The 21,751-nt window shown below is 39.6% G+C and overlaps 1 protein-coding gene across 4 annotated transcripts in view; it reads right to left on the bottom strand.

Annotated features, from left to right (window-relative positions):
- Nucleotides 1-21,751, bottom strand: part of igsf9ba (immunoglobulin superfamily, member 9Ba) — an 82,066-nt gene that overhangs the window by 43,543 nt on the left and 16,772 nt on the right. For all 4 annotated transcript variants that reach the window (XM_074680466.1, XM_074680463.1, XM_074680464.1 and 1 more), the window contains exons 2-3: nucleotides 12,830-13,027; nucleotides 2,912-3,058 (exon numbers count right to left, since the gene is read on the bottom strand). In XM_074680466.1, the coding sequence (XP_074536567.1) occupies nucleotides 2,912-3,058; nucleotides 12,830-13,027 (345 nt within the window). The remainder of the gene's footprint in view (nucleotides 1-2,911; nucleotides 3,059-12,829; nucleotides 13,028-21,751) is intronic.

Here is a 21,751-nt window from a genome sequence, read left to right as displayed (position 1 = left end):
AAAGGCATTGTGGTCTTTATAGTCTCTGCAACAATGTGAAGACACACTTCACATCAGGCTCTTTAAGCCACCGGGGCATTCCTGGGAAATGCAAAGGTGCAGATTTTTTTTCCGCCTGGTCATCACTTTGATTGCTCTCAGACTATCACAGACAATCCCGGCCGGAACCGCCTTAAACAGGCCACAATCAATTCTCCCCTAACCAGCCTCTCATCCCTTTTTTTTTACCCCAGGCTTTTTGAAAAGGAGCTGCAGAAGTGATCTGTAACAGTGAATAACGGTCACTCATTCAGATGTGCCATGAGAAATGAGTCACTTGGAATGACACACTGATCAGTTTTGCGTTTAACTTCAGCAGGAAAAGATAAAAGTGAGCACTTTTTAACCAAAGCTGAAAATGTAGGCATCCAGATTAAAGTAAAAACGTGTATTTTTTTCCTTAACATAACCAACAGAAATACAATTTAACTGTAAAAATACAAAAAACAAACTTTATCAAATGCATGTCAAATTTAGAAATCAAGCTTTTGGACATGTTCCATTATCTCTATTGTACTGTGGCTGGTGGGTGTCAGACGATTTGCAAAAGCTACACACAAATGCAAAAGCCACAACACAACGGAAGTTAAAAGACATTACTTATCCAAACAGACACAGAAAAGCTGTAAAAGTAAGTATATGATTAACTTCATCTACTTCACCTGATATCCTTCAGAGTGGTTATACTCTTGTACTCTTTACTCTTTATATTTTTATACTTCTTTAACGTTAGCATTAGAGGTATATTTATCATAGCTTGAGTTATAAAAGAAAACAATCATTAGCTCACTTTCACAACTTTTCTGTCAACATTAGGAAACAGTGTTGCCAACTTAGCGACTTTGTCGCTATTTTTAGCGACTTTCTAGACCCCCCCAGCAAGAAAATTTGAGAAAAGCGACTAGCAACAAATCTAGCGACTTTTTTTGTTCTCACGGGAGAAAAGTTTTTTAAAAAAGCGCTGTTTTCTCTCTTTCCCCATTCATGCATGGTCAGCTGTACACTACAGGCACTAGGACAACACAGCTGACAGGCAGGCAGCTTCAGGTTCAGCCCCCCTCCCCGCAGTACAGTGTAGGGACACACAAACCCCCACCCACTTACCCCCGTTTGACAGCAGAAAAAACAGATCTGGCGGCTTCTAGCTACTTTTGGGTGGGCCTTTAGCTACTTCCGATGCTGAGAAGTTGGCAACACTGTTAGGAAAACTGTTCTCTTAACTTCCGTTGTGGCTGTACTTCCGTTTTGTTGTGGTGTTTGCATTCGTGTTGTGGTGTTTGTATTTGTGGCTTTCAGATTCCCGTTTTCGCTCTTGCATTCGTGTTGTGGCTTTCGCATTGTCTTGTTGCTTTTGCAAATCGGCTGACACCTATCGGCCACTGTACTATTAAATACTTCTTTGTTGCACACGGTGATCGATGCCCTAGTCGCATCAGATCAGTATTTGTTCTGTTTTCAACTGTAAACTCACATTGGCAGCATGCTCAATCTGACATGTAGCAGGGCCAGACGACCTCAATGGTGAGCCTCCTTTCATTCATGTTGGACTTCGAAACCTTGAACTTGCTCATTGCGTCATTTTGTTGATGTAATACAGTGAATTTTATCAGACCATTTCATTTTAAAAGTCACAAAGATTTTTTTAATTCGTTTTTACATGACAAAAGCAGGGAGATGACATGCAACATTAATTTACTAATGATAAAAACTCTGACAAACGTAGGTGTTGTTTCTGTTAATGAGACAATGACGGCCCGTAAATATTTGCAGTAGTCTTCGTCTGACCTTCTAAATCCGTGACCTTTTTCCCACAGTGCGTCTAAACAATAAAAATACAAGAAATGTATTCCTGTAACAAGGGTTTGGCTATCTGTTAGGCCCATTTAGACGGACTGTCTGTCCAACGTGTGCCTGTCTCTGTGAGTGCATTTAAATACTGTCGTAAAAGTGCAACACCTTGTATTAAATCTAAGTCTCAAGTGTTTTGAGTTTTTGTCAATTAAAGTAAAGGCAATAAAAGTCTAAATTTGACTCAAACTAACAGATATTTTTGTCTAGGACTAAGACCAAAAGGCCCATAAAAAAATTGAGGCCGTTCTTTGTAGAGTTATATTTTCAACCCATAATCTGTAAAGACATCATGAACAGAAACTTTGCACACTGGATCTGATGTGTTTATTTTTCTTTTAATCGCAAAAATTCACAGAATGAGAAAAATTGAATCATCAAGCAATAATTAAGCAATTGATCCTGAGCAGCGGCTGTTGGTTTGTTGAAAGTATGCACGTGCACATGCATACACCATCCAATCATTTCCAGAAACTCACAGAGTGTCATAAAATTTGAAAATATGACATTGCAAGTAACGTACAGTGTCTCTAAACACAAAAAATACCCTGGAAAAAAAGCAGGGCAGATGTGACAAAACGCAAAAATCTAATCTGTCTGAAAAAGTATGAAACATTTGGTGCGACACATACCATGGGATTTGATTTTTTTTAATGTGCCAAAATTTTAGATGAAAAAAATGGACTTGGTGTGTTAAGACCTTAAATCTAAAGTAACCACTAACATTAAATCTATTTTAATGCCATTTCAGTGCTGTACCACTTACGGTTCCTGTTCCCAAATCAGCAAACATAAAAGTCTTGCCTTTCTGATCCAGGGGGGCTCTAACCTGCAGGATCGGATGTGCAGCCTGAACACAACAGAGCGGATCCAGTGTGAGTTAATAATTTTACTTGAATAAGATCCGGTGCCGTGACGGATCTGGCGTGATACTGCCGCAAGTGTATGACGCAGATAATCTTTATTCCCCCTGTTTACTTCCACTAACACATATGTTCCTGTAAACTGAGTGCAGGTGACTCACCATTGACCGTGAGGTGCACCCAGCTGCCGTTGTGGAAGGTGTCGTACTGTTGCTCCAGCATCAGGACCCTGCACTCGTACCAGCCCTGGTCCTCGGAGCGAACGGGGTCGATTTGTAGGGAAGCCTTCCCGTGCAGAGAGGCTCTACCTGGAGACAGAGAGGTTAAAGAAACATCAGACAAAGCCCTTCTGATCTGTGCGTATGTCTGCTCTTAAGAGCACCAGCGTGCTCCTTTTTCAGCAACGTTCTCTGCTTTTACAATCACACCTTGAGGCTTCACACTTCATACTGGAGCAGTTGGAGGTGAAGTGCTTTCCAGCAACTTTTTTTCCTAGTGATATGAAACAGATTTGCGATGCACTGAGTTAGCCTTTAAAATAAGTAACTGAATAGCTGTTCTTTTTTTTGTTGTTTTTTTAACAGGCGCTGGATGTAAGAATGACTGTTTTCACATTTTTTTCAATAAACCAAAATTACAGTTATCTCCAGGTATCCCATTTTTCTCTGCAAGAGCTTTCTAAACTTAGAGATTTAAATGCCAGTCAACAAAACCAACACTACCGCTTGTATATTTTGATGCACAAAGTCTATGACAGTTGGGACAAACGTGTTGGTTCTCGTTTTTTCCCTCACTTATCCGTGTTTGGTGAGCAGCTACAGCAATCTGGAGCCTCTCCAAGCACTGGATGGAAAGCAGGAAAACACCCAGACAGGTTTGCCAGTTTCTCACAGTTAACAGAGACAGACAATCCCTAACGCTTACTGTACAGTCATACCCACAGGCAATTTAGAGCCTTCAATCAGCCTGACTCCCAAGTCTTTGGGCTGGTGCAGGGAGAAAAATAGAAAACAGGCTCCAGAAAACAACCAAGAGACCAATTTTTGATGAAAATACTTTTGGATAATCATCCCTAACCACCCATTTAATGACTGTGCAAGTTGTAGTTATGCCAGGATGTGATCAACATACTGTGTTTGTTTTCTAAATTTATCAAGCAATCTTTTTTACCTAACCTCTTTTTGTTAATGTTCTCTATTTTTAATATTTGCATGTTAATGCATAAGTTATAATTAATTACTGACAAACAATATGAAGGAGACACATCAGACGGAATTACTCGGCCCAGAATGGAAAATCTAAGCAACACCACCCCAGACTTTAAGTTCCCAAAAAGTCCTTTAAAATTTGAATTGATTAGTTTGGCCTTGCTAACATTACCTGTTCCTTTTACAGTATAACCCACATTGAAAATTCTTCTTTGCTTGAAAACAAACATGACTTAGATACCTATCCCAGTAAACGCTATAATATTTTTATGGAACTGGGATGATTATGAAACCTTTTTCACAAAATCCACAAAAATATTGCTACATCATTGTATTTAAAACATATTATTTGGATCACATTTGTCACATTGAGTGTTTTTGGAAACTTTTTTAATTAAAGTTTTTAGAAACTATTCACTCTTTCATTGCAGTAAATACTTTTTTAAAATTCACAATTATTTTTACACTTTTAACAGGTTTTTAATTAAACTTTTTATCATATTGATGAGATAGAGGTCTTTGAATTCATTATGATTCCCTTTGTGCAATTTTTTGTTATTTAAGGATAAATGGAATTTATAAATTCACAACTCATCCCTACCATTGACTCCTGCTTTAATATTCTGGTATTCTCACTCTAAATAAAGTATCTAAAAATATGATTATGATTCTTGGTGTTCTTACCATGCAACAGTTTTAGGGTGCAAATCACCTTGGATATGATACTGTAGCTCAGGACCAGCTGGGTAGATATTATTCACTTAGAACAAAGCCATATCTGCGACCATAAAAACAGCACAACACTGTGTACACAACAGTCTCATACTTTCTCAGAAAAACTTAATGATAACAGTGTTTATATCTCAAAATACTCCCAATAGAGCTGGCTGCACTCTGTGTTTATGCTAAGTTAACTTTCAGCCAACCATCTCCTGGCTTAACCAAAAGTCGTTTGAATGGTGTCCCTTTTCCAGGCCTACTCTGCTGTGAAAATGTATAAATATAATCCTCAAAACGTTATAAATGGAATACCCTAAAACATCATACCTTCCAGAACTGGGGTTTAGACATAAAACTACATCAGAGCCTTATCTTCAGCTGAATTAAAATTAAGTAGTTGGTGCCCAAGTGGAAAAAGTCCACCTCACAGAAATCATCCATTTCTTATAAAACTCCTCCATCTTCTGCTCTTTTTTCTTCAAGGCGGAGGATAAATTGGAATTCTAAAAGGAGGAAATCACAAGGGGATGAGAGAAGTTCAGGGAAGCAGGCATGGTGAAATCTTGGGCTGCTAAGCTGTCTGTCTTCAAGCCTCCAGCCGGCTGCTCACATGGCTGCCTCTGACAGCCCAACAGACTAAAACACTCGCTGCTGCTCTGTCTGACGAGTGTTCTCAGATGGAGCATTTTCCAAACTTTGATGTGTAGACATAGTGTAAGCACTGTTTCCTGTTACTTCAGACTGAGTGTCAAGCACATATATTGACGTCGAGGGCGGGCTGAATTGCTCTACCAGCACTGTATATAAATGAAATAGATAGATACCCCAACCCTGGGATTGCTGCCATAGCTCGGGCAGAAAACTGACAGAAGCAGAAAATCAATACAGCAAAGAGGAAGAGAGAAAAGTGTGGACTGCAGTCTTGCAGTAAAAAGGTAGCTTGTCTTTAAAAAGTCAGGTCTATTTTAGCCCAGGCGTTGAAGTGCTGAGTGGGGCTGCTGCTGCTGGTGTGAAGGGTGGGGATCAACCTCAGCTCCCGTTTGTCAAAGAGTGAAAGGGTGCTGCAGTAAACAGAGTTAGCAGCGCTGTATCCACGTCAGGCCACAGGCCCCCGGGGCATACACCACTTACACAGAACAGGGTTCTGTCTGCTGTGAAAACAGACCAGCTAACACCTTGTTCAGATCATGCCTCAAGCTTTGTCAGATAGGAAAGGCTTGAAGAAACACTTGAGATGCAATGTGACAGAGCTGGCAGACACAGTATGGTGCACTGAGTGAGAGGAAAACATTTATAGGCCCGCAGGATTAAACCATGTGACAAATTAGACCATGGGCACTAATGTTGTGATTCTTAATCCCATCTTTAAAACCAATCAACAGTATGCCAAGTCTTTTTTTTTTCTTACACATAAGAATCACTTTATGTTTCCTTTAGCACACTGCAAAAAACTGAAATCTTATCAAGTGTTTTTGTCTTTTTTTAAGTAAAAATCATCTTATTTTACTTGATATGAGCCACTTTCAACTTATCAATCCAGATAAAATGTCTTGTTTCAAGTTATCAGAGTACAAAAATGAGGTTCGAATCGCCTGTAACCAGTAAAAAAATCTACCAATGGAACAAGAAAAAATTGCTTGAAAATTTCCTTGAGACTAGAATAATGTCTTAATACAAGTAACTTTTCTCTTGTTTCATTGGCAGATTTTTTTACTGGTTATGAGCAATTCAGACCTCATTTTTGTCCTTAAATAACTTTAAACAAGACATTTTTCTGGATTGGTCATGTGAATTTGGCTCATATTGAGTCTAAAAAAGACTTTTCTAATGAAAATAAGACAAAAACACTTGATAAGATTTCAGTTTTTGCAGTGCAAAATTTATCAAGAATTTTACTGATAACAAAAAGTTTCCAGAATTGCTAATGTAAAGCAAGTGTTTGATTTTCACATAACAATTAATCAACACCTGTCAGAATCAACCCTTACAGAAATACTTGAGGTTGACCTATTTGTGTCTTAAAGGGGTTGTGAGGAGTTTGAAAGTGATCTTGAAAAAGTCTCCCTTCTGGACATATGCCTGATCATAATCCACATCTAAATCTAGATAATCAGCGCCAGGTTACAGGTTATTTGAAATTGCGACTTGATTTACCGCACGTCTAAGTCTCTATGACAACATCACGCCAGCTGACGAAGTTGAGTAGAGAGAAGAGAAAAATCGCAGAAATCTGTGTTTTACCTCTGCTGAAAATGATTTATGTGATTAATTTTGTTGTGATGGTGGACACTGGAGCCTACCAGTCAGACAGAAAAGGACAGAAGAGCAGAAGAAAGCTAAACGGGCGAGTGATACAGCCCAAACTAAAGGCTAACACACGGGCTAAGCTGTTTGTGATAATGTTTATTCCAACCCACATGCAGCAGTCATTCTGCAGTGGTCTGTTCAAACTTGAGAGTCCATCAATAAAATGAAGAGTGAGGTTACGTTAGCTCTGCTTGGTAGATGACTGGCAGGACATAGCTAACCACTAACATTACACATTACAGACATGTCTTTAGAGCTGGGGTGGCCAACCTGTGGCTCACGATCCGCATGTGGCTCTTTAACTTTCAGTGTGCGGCTCTTCGATCCATTTATAAATAATATATATCAATCTGTATATTGTTATGAGTAGTGGTCTGCTGATCAAACTAAAATATTGATATATTGATGCCTTCGTTGGGATCATTACTGATCAATACTTAGGTGATGAGATTGATGCTTAAGTTTCGGTTTCTCCTCTTCATGTACTCATCTCAATCGCTCATGTGCATATGGCTATCTATCTAGATAGATAGATAGATAGATAGACAGATAGATAGATAGACAGATAGATAGATAGATAGATAGATAGATAGATAGATAGATAGATAGATAGATAGATAGATAGATAGATAGATAGATAGATAGATAGATAGATAGATAGATAGATAGATAGAGCTGTGTGATGTGGCTCTTTGTAGTACCACAGTAATTTTGTGGCTCTCAGTCTGACTGGTTGGCCACCCCTGTCTTAGAGCACTGGGCTGTTAAATATAAATGGCTACTAAACTACATACAAACTGACAGTGTTAACTTGTTGTCACATCACAGATACGTCTGGGCTGATGATATAGCAATGTAGCCGGCTGCTACAACATTTGCTTAATGTCATTTTTCAAACGTATACGTAGCTGTACTGATAAATACCTTACCTCAGCACTTTGTATTCAGTAAAAGGTTGTCTTAAACAAAGAAAATTTGTTCAGATCCGAACTCCATTTAATACCAAAACAAAAACACTCCTGGTTAAAGTAATATACGACAGCATGCGTGAGACTCCGGGCCACAAGGTGGCGAGGGAGTGCAAATACAAATGATCCTTCTCACAGTATCTTTAAATATCTGTATTCAAATATCAGCAGAGCAGTTTGAGATTTCTCTTTGAGTTACTTTCCACTTTACTGACTGAAAGCTATAATTTATGGAAAGGAAAGGACAGAGAGCAGAGAAGAGCCAACAAATTCCCCTTTTACCAAACAAACAAAGATCCAATTAGTGGATTTTTTGATGCACCAAATCCACAAATGACCTCATCATTCGAACTGAAATTTGAATTCTGAATTACCAACACCCAGGAAAACACCAACACTGAGCACATTTTATCTTTTTACAAAAAACAATATCTCCAACAAAATCAAAGTCTTCCAGAGCTAGCCTTAAGCGTACACTTGACCAACAGCAGATTCTAGCACTTCTGAATTGTCATTAGACTGAAGGTTGCTGCTTAATGGTGACCAAATAAAAATACCACAGCTACAATATTTTATTTTTAATGGGTGAACATAGGATTACTGATTCAAATGGATTCACAGAGTGCTTTAAACACTTCAAAACTTTTACTTTTGAAGCAGTGTACGTAAAGTCGATTGCTTTTTACATAATTTGTGAAGAACTGTTGCAAAGGTTTCTGCAGGACGATCTAAATTTCATCAAGCTGCATATCTGAATTATTGATTGCATCATCACTTGGGCTGACTTAAAAAACATGGTTTTAAATGTAATTTCCATATGGCTGCAGGACAAACCATCAAAATGATCAGGGATGGATTGGGTCTGTGAGGAGTTGTATATTTCTCATTAAGCACTTATTCAAACAGGGATAATAGGACACAGATGTAATAAGGAAAGAAATCTTATCTCCTCTTTGAGGACTCTTGAGTTGCATATTAAAATGAGTATACTGGCAGACTAGATTAGCATGACTGGAAATTAAACAATGGCATCGCTCACTGACTCACAAAGAGTGATTGACCCACAGATAGATTTCCTATCTTGAAGATCTTCAGGCTAAATGTTTTGATTCATACAGTAAGTACAGTATTCATGGATAATCTGCTGTGTTTTGGCAGCAGCTGTGTGACGGAATCAAATCACATTTAGTCTAATTCACCAATTTTATTCATATTGAGCGATAACAATTCATGGGAATAGTCCAAATGAGCTCTGAGACTGCAGGGTCCCAAAGAGCATCTCATAAGCCGCAGTCCAGTGTCATTATCACACTGTCACCACGCACATGCAATCCCCACAACCGACTTTAATCTATGTAATGAGAGCGGCCATATTCATGCTGCATCTGTTCACTGGTAATTCCTCAACAGTGGACTTGACGCCACATGGCAGAATCCCACAGTGGAGTGTGATGCTGTTTGAAAAGCGCTGTTAGCTCCATGCTGCTAGTCAGAAGGCTAGAGTAAACAAAGAGCAGCATCCAGCAGTTTTTCCACAGTGGCCACTACAACCTCAAAAAAAAAGAAGGTTCCCCAGACAGTGAGTCACCGCCATTAGTCCTCTTGGCAGTGACGGCCTCACTTGAAAAGCCCACAGGGAGGCATTACAATGAATTCAATACAATTTACACCACTTAAAGTCCATTTATACAAAATACAAAAACCTGACAAATCTGTTATGTCCACACTTTTCACTCACTCCAGAGAGATGAATCCTCCAGCTCTTCAACAAGCCGCACTTTGTTTTCGATTCACAGCATATTACCAGGTCAGGCAGGGGTTTGTACTTGGTAAAGAGGTGAGAGCAGGGAGGGATAATTCTGACCCAGTTCTGACAGCTCGCCATCTCGTCACAGACACCAAAACAACATGAGAGGAACCAATTTCCTGCTGCAAGAACTCTGTGAGAGTGGAGGCTAACATATGGTCTGAGAGGAGGTTTAAAGGTAGCACTAAACAGAAAGGAAAGCAAACAGTGCTGTCATGTTTCAAGACCTTAAACTTCATGAACACGCTTGGCTCATTACTTCCGTTTAAGGGTTATTCATTTTCCTTAAGCTGTCTTTTGGAACATGTGAAAGGAAATGTTTGAAAGAAAACATGGGAATGATATCCAGCAAAGAGTCAAGGTGGCGGGTTGCAACTTCTAACCAACAACCAGGAAACTAGTAGCTTTGGAGCATCCAGAAAAGCAGATTTTTGTATACTTTCCCAAGGACAGATTCCTGGTCAGTGATAAGCATTTCAAGAGATTTCTTCTTATACAATCACTGTTCAATACTGCGTTACAAATGTGCATTGAATTGACAGCGTATCCTACATTGTGGTTTAGTGTTGCTCCTTTTTGACCGAGAACACTATGCATGTAGGCTGATGGCCCTGGTGCAGACTGCAAGCCCAGGGATTGGTCCTCTGAGCAGTATAATAGACACATCAGCCACATTTTTCTCCTCTAATGTCTGCTTTATGATAAACTGTAACGTGTATCTACAAGTTTCACACTCAAAATCACTTTGAGATAGAAAACATAGCAGGACTAGAAAAAGGCAGTGTAGTGGTCATACATGTACAAGACGCTGCACTATTGTGGCACTACTGTGTGCCTGCTGTGGCAGCTCCCTCTGCCTTGTCCATTTCTTGTAGTTTCTTCATCTCTTTTTCATCATCTTTGTATTTGGAGTGGGTCATTACTTTTTATGGCTCATTTGTTGATCATGGACACCAAACTTTTTGTGGCTTTAGCAATATTTTTACTACTTTTTCTCCTGTGTTTGTCTGGAGATCCTACATGGCCGCACTGTTTACAGGTGAAAGCAGCTGTTAGCAGCCTGTAGAATGTCAATGCTAACTGGTGCAAGGCCTGGTGTTTTCCCACAAGGTGAGGAGAAGGAGGTGAGGACAACGTGCTGGTTCTCAGGTGTGAGCTAAGAAGTGATGACATCCATCGTTACTGGGAACGTAAGATCTATCTCCAATAAGATGGACAAGCTAGCCATGCTAACCCAGCAACAGAGGGAATACCAGAGGGCAGAGTAGCATCATACTATTCACAGACATGGCTAACGGAGCTAACACTGGACATAAATGCCACAATGGAAAAACTTCACCAGCTGTGAGTGGACAGGATACAGGAGACAGAGACTGAACAGACTGCTGAAGAAGATCAGTCCTGGACCCTGTGGAGGTCGAGGCTGGCTGACTGGAGAATGATGGACAAGCTGTCATCATCTATTTTGTAGTGGGCCTTTCTGCACTTTCTATACACTTTCTTACTTTTGTTTTCTTGATTGCTGCTGTGACTCCTGAATTTCCCCTTGGAGATAAATAAAATATTTTCTCTTCTATTCTATTCTACACAGACAACACTACCCTCATGTGTTTAGGAGTAGAGCTGCAGAGCAACATGTACACTTTAATAAGGAAGTATGCTGGGCTCACACAAAGCACAACAACATAGGGCCAATGCAGAGCTATGAACCATCCTTTACACATGTACAGGACAAAGTAAGCAAAGAGAGGAGAAATCCAGCCTTGACCACAGGAGGCGCCAAATCTGACATAACCCAATGTTCTACACAGGAGACAGTTATTAAAGTACAATCTTTAAGTTGTTACTTTCAAAGAAAATTATGCGCAAAACTAAAAATAAAAAAGAGAGAAGAATTTTGTATAGATTGTTTAGTATATGTACAGATTTTAATCACAGGTTTAGAGAAATGTTGATGAAAGTATCGTTTTGAGGTTGTTTTTTTCACCACTAGTAGTATTTCTAGTTGCAGGCTGAATATCACAGAAACAATTTTGGCAGCTGAGGGAATGTCAGTGTTTTGTTTATAGGCTGTCTCCTCTGCCCCCAGGAGGCCAAACAATCAGTTAATGCAGGTTTAATACATCCTGTGAGTCAACCTTCTGTTAAATTACAGTTAGCTGTGTGTTGCAGCTTCTTATAAGTAATGATTTTACTGCTTCTTTTCATAAGATTATGCTCTCCAGAACCCCCCTCCTCCCCTTTTTACACATACAGCATGTCAGGTTTTTAATATACTGAACTGCCTCTGTGCTGTATGTGCTCTGTGCTGCATTGTCACCAGACTGTGTAGGAAAGAATGTATGTACAATGCAGTCGTAAATTGCTGAGGCGCAGTAATTTCCCTCCTTGCACTCGGAGGCAGCAGATGCACAGGCCTGAACGCCATGTTAGAAACAAGAGAAGAGCAGTTCACAAAGCAAGAAACCTCTTTGTACTTCAAGGTCTCAGTTTTGCTGTATTGTGTCTCACACTTACAGGACAAACAGCTCAAGAGCCAGTCTGAGAGAAAACAGAAAAATGTGAGTCAATCCCGTCAGTGAAGACAGATTGGCAGGTACATGAGCACAGCACATTTGCACAGTGATACGTTAAGCTGCTTGTCAGAAACGTCTGTGCAGTCAGCCAGAAGCTTGTAATTAGGTCTATAGCAGTGAGGAGGAGAAATCTATATAATGTCTGATCATAGGATGTTTTTGCAGAATCATTCTAGTTATCAACTAAAATCTGTTGTTTTTTAAGTTATACATCAATAAACAACTCAAACAATGCAAAATTACTCAGCAAATAACATTTAAGCACTGATAAAGGCTGGTTTAGACAGTATTCTGGGCGTAAACTCCCGGGACTCGCTACATGGCATAGACAAAGATTTAGATCTCAATCCATCAGAATATTCTCAAACTATGATGAGACGGTTCAACACACGTGAGCATTTATGTCAACACTTATCTATCACTAATAAGGTCAGCTGTTACTACATGGGAGCCTATCAATGGTCTGAATCAGCTGAATCATCAGACATCTTACCAGTGTACTCTGGATCCACATGAGGAGGGTAGAAGCGGAAGTTAATGAAGAAGGGAATAGGCACTCCAAACTTGAACCACTCCACCACATAGGGAGGCTGCTGGCCATCCAGGGGAGGGGACACGTCACACCCCAGGATCACGCTCTCTCCAGCGCGCGCCGTCACAAACCGGGGCTCCTCTCTCACTCCGTGGGCACCTGAGAGAAACAAGGGACGACATTTAGTTAAGATTTGAATGGGGCTTCAGTCTTTGTAGGGCCATAGGACAACAGGTCTTACAGAGCACAGAGAAAGCCAAAAAGTCTCATCCCATCCAAGTCATCCGGGGCTAATTTACAACAATAATTTGGTAGCATTTACAGGTGATTGACTCAAATACTACACTCCACATTTAAACTACATTAAGCTCCAGATACACTGAACCCTCAGGGTCCACATCCTGAGTCACCCTGCACATGGGTAAACCCTCTCTCTTTCATCAGCCCTCCTCATCCCTCCACAGAACAGCCCATCGTCATCTGTCACCTGCATCTGTTGGTGAGTGTTTTGTGGCTCTGCCATACTGTACTATAAATGAGCTGCCAAGCGTTCCCATTGATCATCACTGGCTGCTGCTCAGATAAGCTTTACTATGAGCACCACCAGGCCCTGGCATTTCGCCACAAATGTCCAGGCACGCTGCCGAGCGTTGACCTATCAGATGACTGAAAGGTCGGCATACCTGCCTCAGCAGAACGCTCACTCTGGGAATGGATTTTCTCCAGCTGCCACCCCCGCTCTCATTGAACCGGCTGTATCTTGGCCGTCAGAGCAAGCATGACTACCCGCCCTCACCCCCCCAGAGGGAAATCGCTTCAGGGATCAAGGGACGTGCTGACGTATCACTCTAGAGGAACACCAGCTGAATAACTTAACGCTTTCATTAGCAGTGTCATTTGCATTAACAGGCTATTTTTTACAAGCAGAACGAATACATTGGGACTTATGAGCTCAAGCTGCGCTGGTGAAGTCATGGGTAATGATGTCCCACCACCACCTCTATACTATAGCCTACCAATCCTGTCTCGTTTCTGATGTGCACAGTGGCTTGAAAACAAAATATTTCCACCGACTTTAACTTTCCTTAAGGCCATATACATCATTTTGTGATTGTGTTTGCTGCTTTAATTTGCCTCATCATGTGACAGAGTTAATCCAGTTTATTCACTTCAGCTAGAACAGATTTTGGCCTGAAACAGAGCAGATTTAATCAAATCACATTATTTTACATGGGAATATGGTCTGCCAGCTACCAAGCCTCAGTCCTAAAATCAGCTTCTGATAGTACTCAAGAAAGAAAATCAGTAATGCTGTGCTAACCTGAGCTAAACAAAAAGGCACATGACCACTCAACAGCTGCTGTAGCTCTCTGACAGAAAAGTGTAGCAAGGCGGAAAACAAACCTACAAGGTTAAGATCCATCAAAACAGTCTCAATGCTACCGGAAAAAATGTGCATAACACGACTGGCTGCTGACAAAAGTGACACAGAAAACAAAAGTTTACAAAATCACTTAAACCAAAGCACCATTTCTTTTCACAATTAAACTGAGAGGAGTGTCAAAATGTTTAAAATTCCTGTGACTAAACAAGAGGATAAATAATTGCTGCAGAGAGCACTAATCCTTTCAGGATTGCAAAAGCCTGAAATTCACACCTGAGCTTGCTCCATTTATAACACCTTTAAAAAAAGATTATAATAACTCCTTTCAAAACCCCATCCAGGACTGGTGCCAAAGCAAACACAGCACATTTTTGCTTGTTAAATACTCTTTGGAAATGTCCACTCACTTTGAATTTTGAGATCAGTGAATACTAATTTGGGGCCCCAAAGCAGGTGTTAAGCAGTTTTGGAAAGGTTCAACTTTGCCGTGGACTGTCTAATATATGGATGTAGTTCCTATGATGTCACCCATTTGTTTATGATTCAGAGTTTTGAAGCCCATCAAAATGCTAAACTCAACTCAGCTTTATGGGAGTTAAAATGAGGTAAAGAGGCAGGCCTTAAGCCTCTTTGCTGACAGCTACAGAATGGCCTCGTGAAAGTACAGTCAACCAAATAGGGCTGCACAATATTGGAAAAAACTGACATTGCGATTTTTGGGGGGGTTGCGATATATATTGCATTATTAAAGATAGAAGAAATTTCACCAGATGACTTGCATAGCTCTGTTTGGGGAGAATTTGGTTGACTCACAATGACAACATTGTATTCCTATTATACCATTTAACCCAGGCTAAGGGGGTATATCTGTGAATGATGAAGATTGCTGGATTGGGGATCCAGGAGGCCATGTGTCTGTTCAAAATAGAATAGGTTCCAATTTCAGCTGCTTTTTTTCCATTTCTCCAATAAATAGGGGAAATGCGATAGTCACATCACATACACGATATGACTATTGCGATGGCGATGTTCAAACAATATATTGTGCAGGCCTACAACCAAACCTTTACATGGGCAAAACTTGTAAGCTTAATGACTCGAAAAACAATGAGTTCAAAATTCAATGTGTTTTCACACAAAAAAAAGCTATTCAGACACAATCTGTTTCTTGAACAAGGCTGTAAACATGTTTGTTAACGCTGTAAAAATCAGCTTTTCTGACTCAGTGTGTGGAATTTTGAGGAACTGATTTTTTTTGCTATTTCACGTAGTTTTCATAAATTAATACAGGATGATGCAACTTGGTTTTTGCCAAAATTTTAGGACAAGATTTTTTCTAATTACGCCCTCTTCTGTCAAACATACAGATACCGTAGCCAGTTAGCTTAGTGTAGCATTAAGGCTAGCAAATTCATTCTCTTTAGTAGCTGTGCAACTATGCAGAACATTTAAAAATACATTGATATTTTTCTTCTCTGTAATACATATTGTGGAAAAAGAGTCAGATATGTATACCAGATAAATGCAGTGTTTTAGTGAACTTATAGAGTCTACAAGAATTCATTTTTCCTGCTACTTATATAATAATAGAACAATTCCAATTCCACGTTTAAGGTTTTTAAAAAACAGCTTTTGCTGGTTTTAAAATCCAAATTTTAATTAATAATAATATTGCCAATAAGACAGAAAAACCCAGAAAAATATGTTGTTAATGAAAATTATATGCCAATTTTCAAAATGATGAGGGTAGAATACATTTCTAGAAAGTTGGGACAGGAACAACAAAACACTGAAAAAGTTGTGGGTTGAAAACAAAAACCCCTGTAAGAATATTTTTCAAGTTATAAGATCTATTTTCAACCGCTAAGTGACAATACTGGGTGTGAAAAAAGCACTTGTGAGAGGCTGAGTATCTCAAAAGTAAAAAGGGGAAGCGGTTCACCACTCAGTGTTAGTAGTTAGTAGTTCATCATTTTTTGAAAAATGTTCCACAGAATAATTTGGAGATTTCATCTTCTACAGTACAAAATACCATTAAAGAAATCTCTATACACATTATATGATAAAAGAAATAATTACAAATTCAAGCAATGGATAAAGAAGGTAATAGAAATATGTCTATCTTTATATCAAGTTTGTTTCTGAGGAAACATTGTGCATGTTTGACCATCAGTGTTAGATAATTTATTGTGTTGTGGTCTCCCGTCTCTACTTCTGAGTCTTGCACTTGTTCCCCTGCTTTCATTACAATAAAACAAAGAGCAAGCTGCCATCTATAATGAAACACACTGGACACATTGTTTGGTTTGAGTAAGTAGAGTCACTTGACCTGAAGGCTGCCCACACGGCGCATGCTGCTGCTCAAATCTATTGTTTTCTCTGCAGACGGTTCATGTTGCAGAAGTTTTAAGGCTTGGGTTTCTGGCTGTCATTACTTTTGGATCCTGGTGGTGTTAGGAGCACCTCTTGAACAGAGTAAAGGCTTTAAAGACGTGAGATAATATATTGGAGGGCTAATGATTCTCCAATTCCTTTATGGGAACCTCATGAGAGGACAATCAGAGCAGGCCCGGTCAATGCTTTTGCCTTTTTCATTTTCTTAATGGAGACAGTGTGACCCACCAGGGTTTATGAGGGCTTATTCAAGAGTAAGAATTTATGCTCTCAACAAGACATAAATGTTATACAAGACTCCATGCTTAAGATCTTCCAAATAAACCATACCGTAGATATAAAAGGATCAATACAGTTAAGAAATGATGATTGCTTTGGTGTTGTAAATGTCAACAAAGCTCAACTAAAGCTAAAAAAATATACAAAGGTAGAAAACTGTTGAGTAAGATCTGCATAAATCATACAGTAAATAAATCCATGACGCCAATATGTTTTATGCATTCATCCTCACATCACGGTGGATTTACTGCTGTGATCATGAATTCCTGAAGGATAACAATTCAGTCACCTGTCAGATAAATCATCTATACAGCAGGTGATTCAGGTAGAAAAGAGAGATACACAGGGATCATTCTTCATTTTTAGGCAAAGTTTAAAGCAGTGGGGCCACAGTGGGCCTGAGCTGTAAGTAAGGTCAACACTGGTAAATCCAAGTATCATAAAACGAGGCGTGTCGAGACTGTCAAGAGGTCTAAAAGTTACATGTTTTTCTACATAAATTTCAATGATTGGTTTATGTAAAGTATATTTATAAAAGCACAAACACAAGTACCATCAGATATTTAGCAAAACTTGAGGAAAAACAAGACTTATTTTCATTCTGGATGTGTCACGCATAAATCTATAGGAAACTGTGAATAACAAGCCAGGGCCAGATGGAAAACACAAAGGTCTGAAAAACAAGAAGAAACTGAGTTATTAGTGAATATTTCTCATATAGTATAGCTAAAAATGAGGATGCACACGTATAAATCTCTTGATGTATAGGCTTTTGAGACTGGTTAATCAGTAAACCTTGGCGCATTAAGTCTCATCTGTAGACTTGAACACTTTAAAGTTTTGTAGAAACATTTCATGGACCATTAACTCTGGAATCCTAGTTTGTGCAGCACAAAAACACTATCATTTTTCTCCTCCTAATCATTTTTGGATCGACCAGCTTTAGTGGCCAGAGGAGTAAAACCAGCTCTGATTTGTGCAAAAAAATAAATAAATAAAAAATCTTTAGCGTCTAGATCAATGATGCTGATGTTCTTAATTCTGCTATTTGACATGATATATTTAGCTTTTTTCTTCCAGCTTTGGTAAAACTTAAGATATAAAGCACAAAATGGTTTCTGTATAGTTTTGGATCTCTCCCCACAAAGTCAACAAGGGACACAGCCACAGACTGTTTAAAACATTGGCTAAGTCTCTGCAACGTCACTCACTGGTTCCTGAAGTCTGAGTTTTGCAGCAATATTAATTATGATGGTTGCAATACTCGAAATGCTAACTCAACATTACTTTGACCTAGTGTGAAACAAAGGGGTGAAACTGAGGGAGCCTTTAATGCATCTGGTTTGGACTGATTTGTCAAAGGTTGCTGCTTGGCTACTTACTTACAAGTTATGAATTCATCAGGATGAAACCCCAGGTTTTCATATAAACTGATTTTATCTAAAGTAACTGAGCCACAGCTTTTCCATTTTTTTACTTGCATACCTAAATGTATCCTTAATGCGTATACTTGGTGTATGCCACCACTAGCAATAACAAACCACATTGAATGTACTTTGTAACTCACGTTAGACTCAACCATAAAAATGAAATGATCTGCATGCAAAGAAATTAAAATGTTAATATGTCTTCAATGCTAGGATTACTTTATATGCAGATGATAAGCAAGAACTAACCCCTATTCTATGTAGTGCTGATTGTGAAGTTGCACGCACTGGAAAAAAAAAACAGCAATACTTCTCATCATTATGCTTTACAAGCTCTGCAATTTGCTATATTTTTACTTCCTGTCGTGAAACATAAAGTTTTGAGAAGTATTTATTTCCGTCAAATGAATCTTAACAACTTAATATACATCCAAATGTAAAATTTCCATGCAAAATGTCAAAATCTAGGTCAAAGAAACAAAACAATGCTTGGTTTACTCTCTTTCCAGGCAGGTAGGTAGGTAGGTAGAGTACACCCTGGACTGGTCGCCAGTCAGTGGCAGGGCCAACACACAGAGACAGACAACCTTTCTTGCACACACTCACTCCAGGTTTCTGGACTGTGAGAGGAAGCTGGAGTACCCGGACAACCCATGCATGTGCGGGGAGACTCCACACAGAAAGAGAAATTAACTGGTGACCTTTGTAATCTGAGGCTGCAACGCTAACCATTGCCCCACTGTGCAGCTCTTAATCTCTTTTACTTCTAACAATACTTGAAAAACAAAGTTTACAACACATTTTTTTTCATTCCTTCTTTATGAACGAGATAATGTACTAACTATAGCGTTTTTACCAGTTGTAAATAACCAACACAGGTTAAATTTGTGACCCTAGTAAGGGCAGAAAATCACACACAACCAATCACATCACATTCTCAAGCTCTAAAGCTCAAGTCCTGGTTTTCCTGCTGGCCCACTCAGTTAATAATCAAAATGATCTTTAATAATGGGCACTTATACGAGGCAGTGCTTCGCACTCTGCTTTATGAGATTACAAAATGCAATCATCAAAGCGTAATATGGACAAAAACATCAAAGGCTGACCAATGTAGGCAAAATAAAAGTTTACTGAACCACAGAAAAAAAATCATAAACCAATAAGAGGCATCTGTTCGAGGTCAATCAACAGCTGCGCAGGCCAACACATGAATCATCACAGCAGAACAGCGGGGGCACGAGGGGTTACATCAGCAGGAGATTTCAACTCACCGCATTTTTCAAGTGTCACTGACTGAAAAACGTCTCTCATACCAAAAGCAAACTACACTGTACATTCAGTAATGATCACAGATTTGTTCTGTAAATAGACTTTCAAGGCAATTCTAGGCAATAATCAGGCAGAGCCAAGCCGGGAAAATGCTCTGACAGTAATGATGTCAATAGCACACAGAACAATATTGTGGAGAAACTGAGGGAGTTTAGTGAGAGGCAATATGGAATAAGCAGCGCTTGGGTTTCTTTTTTTTTTTTTTTTTTGGTGTGTGGGATGACACCAGCACAATATTTCACCCAGTAAAACTAAAATCTAATATTTACCTCCTGCCGTGGATTGATTCAGCCTGTGAGCGAGGATGAACGTTGCTCACTGCAGTTAGAGATTTTGTTAAGGATACATCAGGCAGCTGCGTGCAGCTCACGGTGATGAGGATATGAGCGCTGCTGTATGCCGGACACAGCCCCCGATGTGGAGGATGTAATGGAATATAGACTGGACGTAGAGTCTCAAGGACGTGTAGCCACTGGGCTGGATGGGCCACTGACAGGGCGGTAATTGAATGCCAGCCTGCATGTGCTGAAGGTCACATCAGAGAATGGCTTGAATGTGTGTGAGTGTGTGTGAGTGTGTGTTTCGAATATGTGTGCAGTTGTGATTGTTCTCAGGATGTGCATCTGTGTGTATCTGTACTCTACTGTACTATGTGAGCTATAAAATACATAAATGCACATTTTAAACAAACTAAGTAGTTCAGGCAGAGCACAAAGTCCAGCTTGGCCTACAGAACATCAGCAAAAATATGCATTTAATTTAAACTGCTTCCTTTTCCTGCTTCACCTGCAAACAGCTTTATGACCTCTGACCTTTGTTTTATTAGTGTTGTTTTTTTCACAGACACTTACTCTGCTCTCAACCTCCCTGCTCTTTGCTGCTGCTCTCCCTGCCTTGGCATTTTTCATATGTGTACACGAAAAAGAGAGGAGTAGTGCTCTCCCCAACTTAAGCTTTGGCATTCCACATAGACATACGATAGCTGTGTGAATGAAGTGTACACAAACATGCAGGTAGAGACAGTAAGAGCATGAGAGAAAGGGCTCCATATGCATCTTTTCTGATTTTGAGTAAATAGGGGTCAATAAAAAAAAAAATGAAAGAAGAGATAAGTAAATGAAAAAGAAGTCAACGAAAGTGGTCAACGTTGGTTTTGCAAATATTTCAGAACAGTATTTATAACTAAGAGCAGAAAAGAGAAAGACATGGCCAAGCTATTAAGCTATAAATAGATAACCAATGCGTGTTACAGCTACTTTGACATTGGCACCTCTGGGCACCATCCACAGCACCACAGGGCTCAGGCAGAGGTCAGCTGGGTTTGTCCTGCTCCTCACACACTGACAGAGAATGTCTGATCTGCTCAAGGCTGCACCCAGGCTCTTTGTTAAGTCCATAATCCCAAAACAAATAAGGTTCTGTGGCTTTATACAGAGTGTTTGTGTTCCTACTTTATCATGGGTATGACTGGTTAGCGATATAACGAGGAACTGGCATTAACTTCACTTGTTCACTTATTCACATTATGAGTGGGTTTCTTTTAGTTAACTTTCAAAAAGGGTCAAAGTTGCTACATTTGCAATTGTTCTGACCAACTAAACTTTCAGTTTGAAAACACCTTCACTTCCTGCTGGCTATATCCTACCTGAGTCTGTACTCCGCATCCCCATGTCCATCAATGTGCCTTAATGAATAAGAAATGCTCTCTGACCAGTCTCCACTGCGTGTATGTATGTATCAATCTACTGGCACCAAGAACCACCTTAACATGTAAAACATTTCTACTTTCTAGTTTCATCCAAATGTAAAAAGGCACACGTTAGTTTCTCTCCGTCTGTCTGTATCTGTGCATGGATATCAACCAGCATGCAAAGCTCTATTTGTTTTTTATTCTTTTTTATTCTCCAGAGACTAAAGGGTCACTTCATCTGTCCTCCAGGACGCTCTGCACAAGGATGCACTGAGCTGACCAGACAATGACCTGAACGTCTCTGCTTTGACTTTTGTACTACAACAATCCAAAATAGATTTGCTCTCTTCATTATTTAACTCTCTTCAAAGGCAGAGTTC

The sequence above is a fragment of the Halichoeres trimaculatus genome, unplaced genomic scaffold (genome assembly GCF_033239565.1).
Source record: "Halichoeres trimaculatus isolate MK-OKI-2021-1 unplaced genomic scaffold, fHalTri1.1 fHalTri1_scaffold_9, whole genome shotgun sequence".
In the NCBI taxonomy this organism is placed as follows: Eukaryota; Metazoa; Chordata; class Actinopteri; order Labriformes; family Labridae; genus Halichoeres; species Halichoeres trimaculatus.
Note: the sequence above shows the minus strand (reverse complement) of the source record. Positions and strands in the feature narration are given on the sequence as shown.